This window comes from Somniosus microcephalus, chromosome 22 (assembly GCF_052327205.1).
Source record: "Somniosus microcephalus isolate GS21.2 chromosome 22, FLI_Smic_1.0, whole genome shotgun sequence".
Classification (NCBI taxonomy): domain Eukaryota; kingdom Metazoa; phylum Chordata; class Chondrichthyes; order Squaliformes; family Somniosidae; genus Somniosus; species Somniosus microcephalus.
The window spans coordinates 60,081,764-60,086,521 of record NC_141008.1 but is presented as its reverse complement, the minus strand read 5'-3'; the positions used below and the strand labels follow the sequence as shown (position 1 = coordinate 60,086,521).

Here is a 4,758-nt window from a genome sequence, read left to right as displayed (position 1 = left end):
GCCACTGCCAGAAGCCACATAGCACAATCTGTTGCATCTGACCAGGCAACCCTCTTCTTTATATCCAATACCAATTTTATCACAGCAGAGGTCAGATTCGTCCTGAAATCTAACCTCTGGTCACTCCTATAAATCAACCAGGTTATGGTTTTTGAATCGGACCAGAGTAACCCAGACTCAACTCAGAGGTAGGTGTTGTGCTAAATAGGGTGAATGCCAAACTAAACTTTCAGTACAGTCACAACCAAATCCCCTCTCCCCAACTTTTTCTTTGCCCACCACACTGGTTCCCATTCACATAGCACTTGTCCAGCCCATATCTGTCTGTGGTCCATTCTGGCCTCCATTTCACCTGAAATGTTAATGGTTTCTGTGCAATATTATAAGCAGCGTGCAAAAACAACCATTGCAAAGGGCAATGAAGCTGTTCTGCTGAGGACAGTTCCACTCAATGCCCACACAAATGAATGCAACTGGATTATGGAACTGATACTCAGCATGTCACTTGATAACGTTATAGTGCGGCATAAATAACCAACAGAAAGGGATGTTGCTTTTCTAATTAACCGCTCCTATAAGCTTTCTATATAAAGATAATGTATTTATGCTTACTGCCAAGAACTGAGGCTCCCTTGATGAGATACTCTCTGTATTCATTACCTATCTATTTTAAGCTCATCAAGTGATGCATGGTACTGCATAGCATTACTGCGATACACTTACTCACTATGAGCTGAACATACCTTCGTCATGTACGTTAGGTGGCTCGACTGACCACTGGGCATCATGGCACGTTCGGAAAGGCTCCTGCTGACCTGCCGGGTCGAGCTCATCCGCAACCTGTCTAGAAACGTTCCCACTTTACTGGATTATATGCAAGCTGAAGAACTGGTGACCAGTGAAGACAAACAAATCATCAATTCCAAGATTACAGACACGGAAAAGGCACGAGAGATCCTGGACCTGGTACAGGCCAAAGGCGAAAATACTTGCCAGCTATTCGTACATCTGCTGCTGAAGTTACATCACATGTGGCCAGACCAGGCCTCGCTCTTCGGCCAATGTGTTGGATATTTGAGACCCAACAGTGAACTTCAGAAATACACCACAGGTATGTTATACGTAAGACTTTGGAGAAGTTTGCCCGAGTTAGTTAGTTTACTTCCTTGGAGATAACACTACAACCCAAGGTTACTTTGCCTGATGTTTCACTTAGAGTCTCACGTTTCTTCAGAGGCTGGGTGTCCATGGCAGCGTAGATATAGCAGTCCCTCGCTGGAACACTTTTGGACATTGAGCTGCAATTGAGGCTTGAATGTGCATCAGCACACATACCTGCACTTTGGTACAAGTCTCAAACTGGCACAAATGAAGGGTTTGCACCAGCACTAGCACCATTGGCAGCGGGAACACTGTAGCGCTAACACTTGCATTATACATGATAGCGAGGGACAAGTCAAATGCAAGTAGATGTTTCCCTTGGATTTTACATAGAATTAAGAATATACAGCACTGAAACAGGCCATTCGGCCCAACCAGTCCATGCCGGTGTTTATGCTCCACTCGAGCCTCCTCCCATCTTTCCTTATCTAACTCTATCAGCGTAACCCTCTATTCCCTTCTCCCTCATGTGCTTATCTAGCCTTCCCTTAAATGCATCGATACTATTCGCCTCAACCACTCCCTGTGGTAGTGAGTTCTGCAATCGCACCACTCTCTGGGTAAAGAAGTGTCTTCTGAATTCCTTATTTGATTTCTTGGTGACTATCCTATATTGATGGACTTTAGTTTTGCTCTTCCCCACAAGTGGAAACGCTCTCTCTGCGTCTACTCTATCATGATTTTAAAGACCTCTATTCGGTCACCCCGCAGCCTACTCTTTTCAAGAGAAAAGAGACCCAGCCTGTTCATCCTTTCCTGATAGGTATAACCTTGCTTTCTTTGTGTTGGTGTTCTCGATAGCGCCCCCCACCCCCCCTCCCTGACCCTTTGAAAACAAGACAGCACGTTTACTGCAACCACCATCAGCCAAGAGCTGGTGCGAACGCGCATACAGGAATGATGTTGAAAACGTAAGGGTGAAGTTGAACGAGATCTAGGGTAAAGTAGCAGATCTAGGCGAGAGTATTAGATCTGGTGCTCAATCGCGGCAGTACAGCAATCAACAAAGCAAGTATAATGCCAAACTTAACCAGGCACAGTCGAGTACAAGTTGTTTTCTTGTCGGGAATTTGTATCAAGAGAAGAAAGAATGGACATTTTGACTGAGTAACAGTTCACTCTGTGACTGGTGCCCAATTTTACAACAGCCTGACTCCAAGGCCAATCCACCAGAGCAGAGAAATAGCTGCATTTCCGAGACATCAAAAGCTATGATTTTTTTTTTAAGTTGGTGCCTAATTATTTTGTGACAAAAACTCCAATTTTTGCTGCCCGGTGCCAATACGAAGGCTGGGATCCATGCTAGGCCTGTATTAATGGAAAATTAATGCATGCTCGTAGCTTAACCTGTATCAGTAGCCATGCTATTATTACAGATTTCCAGAATTTAATGTTATTTTCTTCATCCCTTACTAAGACAGAAACCATCTAATGCTACATACTATCGGACAATAACAGCTATTACTTATATAATTCCTTCACTAATACAGTAACCACACAATGCACCGTCCCTATAACACAGTTTATGCCTTGTAAATATGATCTGTTTTATCAATTTAAGATAAGAAAGGACTTGCATTTATATAGCACCATTCACGACCACCAGACATCTCAAAGCACTTTACAGCCAATGAAGTACTGTCACTGTTGTAATGTGGGAAACATGGCAGCCAATTTGCATACAGCAAGTTCCCACAAACAACAATGTGATAATGACCAGATAATCTGTTTTTGTTATGTTGACTGAGGGATAAATATTGGCCAGGATATCTCCCCTGCTCTTCTTTTAAATAGTGCCGTGGGAACTTTTACACCCACCTGAGAGAGCAGACGGGGCATCGGTTTAACGTCTCATCCAAAAGACGGCACCTCCAACAGTGCAGCACTCCCTCAGCTGGAGTGTCAGCTTAGATTTTTGTGCTCAAGTGTCTGGGGTGGGACTTGAACTCACAACCATTTGCACTTACAGAGGTGAGAGTGCTACCCACTGAGCCACTGCTGACACGATGCTGAGATGGTTAAAATGGCTGCTTTATATGTTGTTAACTAGTATTCATTTTCTCAAGGTGGGGTGTGACGCTTTTCCAAAGAAGCCCTGACACACCGATTTGCAAACCTGCAATTTCCCCCTATGGTGAGGTCTCATACCGTGGTGAGGAGGTGCTGGGTGAGCGTCTGGCACTTAGTGCCAAGAAGGGAGGGAGGACTGGAGGGGACGGTCAGCCTAAGCACCTCCAATTGCCAGTTACAGAGTGGCATTGGCAGAAGCCTGGCAAACAGGTAACCCGTCTGTTGTCTAGACAAATATTGTGTATGGCATCGGGTGAGAGGAATGAAGGAGGGGTTACTTCACCAGAAAGAATTTCTGATAATTTCATGTCATCCGGCGACCAAATTTAGATAAACTAATCAAAAGGAAGACAAATATTGCTCAACACTGAAGTACATTTCCCCACTATTGGCTTCACATGAGTCAAATGTTCCTCTCGTTCTTCTTTTCCTATGTTAAGTGATTTTCAATGTTAAGACTCATCAACTCCCTTCTAAGACATATCACAGTATGGTATGGCAGCTGTAGCTACTACAACCGGAAAGCCCTGCAGCGGGTAGTCAAAACTGCCCAACGCATTACCGGCACCCGGCTACCGACCATAGAGCACATATACCAGAAACGTTGTTTACGGAGGTCACGGTCCATCATCAAAGACCCTACCCACCCCAGCCACAGTCTGTTCGCCCTCCTGCCATCTGGGAGACGCTACAGATGCATTCGCACCCGTACGACCAGATTTAAGAACAGCTTCTTTCCCAGGGCTGTCATCCTACTGAACTCCACAAATAAACTCTAAAGCCTGCACATCTGCCAATGCACTTTATTATGGTTATGTTTATGTTAATGTATTACAAGCCAAATGTATGTTGAATGTTTAAATGTCTTAATCTAAATGTACACTCTCGGGAGCCGCAAGCCTACATTTCGTTGTACTGCACTTGTGCACTAACAATGACAATAAAGTTGATTGATTGATTGATTTTAACTGGTTTGAGCTCAGGCCAAAATAAAAGGCTATTTTTACAGTACAGGCCTGTCATCAATCCTACTCCTTTTCAGAAATCAGTTCAGTTGCAGAAAAGAACCGGAATCACATCAAGAAAAAACTTGTGACAGAAGAATTCATTCTCCATTGCAATTACATCCCAATGGAGTTGGTTGAACGTCAGCATGGAACAGTGCCCGTGGAAAAGAAAATAAAGGTACAAGAGATTTTCACCCCAGCTTCTTCAAGGGGAGATGGGATTCCCAGACTTGTCATCTTAGAAGGATATCCAGGAACAGGAAAAACAGCATTAGTAAAACGCATGATATCTGATTGGGCGTCATCTCAACAGTACACAAATTTCAAGTTTGTGTTCTATTTCTTCTTGGAGAGGGTGAATCCCGATATTGGCACCAGCCTCGTGGAATTGATCAAGACATTCTGTGGCCATCTGACCTCTGAAGAGGTCCTCTGTGCTTTAGCAGACGACGCTGTTTTGCTGATATTTGATGGAGTGCAAGATTTTCTCAAACCCCAAAACGCAAGGGAACAAGTTAAG

At 44.0% G+C, this 4,758-nt stretch overlaps 1 protein-coding gene across 1 annotated transcript in view; it reads left to right on the top strand.

The window, feature by feature from the left end:
- The first annotated feature begins 724 nt into the window (after positions 1-724).
- Positions 725-4,758, top strand: part of LOC147102437 (nucleotide-binding oligomerization domain-containing protein 2-like) — a 43,946-nt gene continuing 39,912 nt past the window's right edge. The window contains exons 1-2 of the mRNA XM_085964877.1: positions 725-1,111; positions 4,274-4,758. The exon at positions 4,274-4,758 is cut by the window's right edge and continues 1,136 nt beyond it. Of these exons, the coding sequence (XP_085821003.1) occupies positions 787-1,111; positions 4,274-4,758 (810 nt within the window). The 5' untranslated portion in view covers positions 725-786. The remainder of the gene's footprint in view (positions 1,112-4,273) is intronic.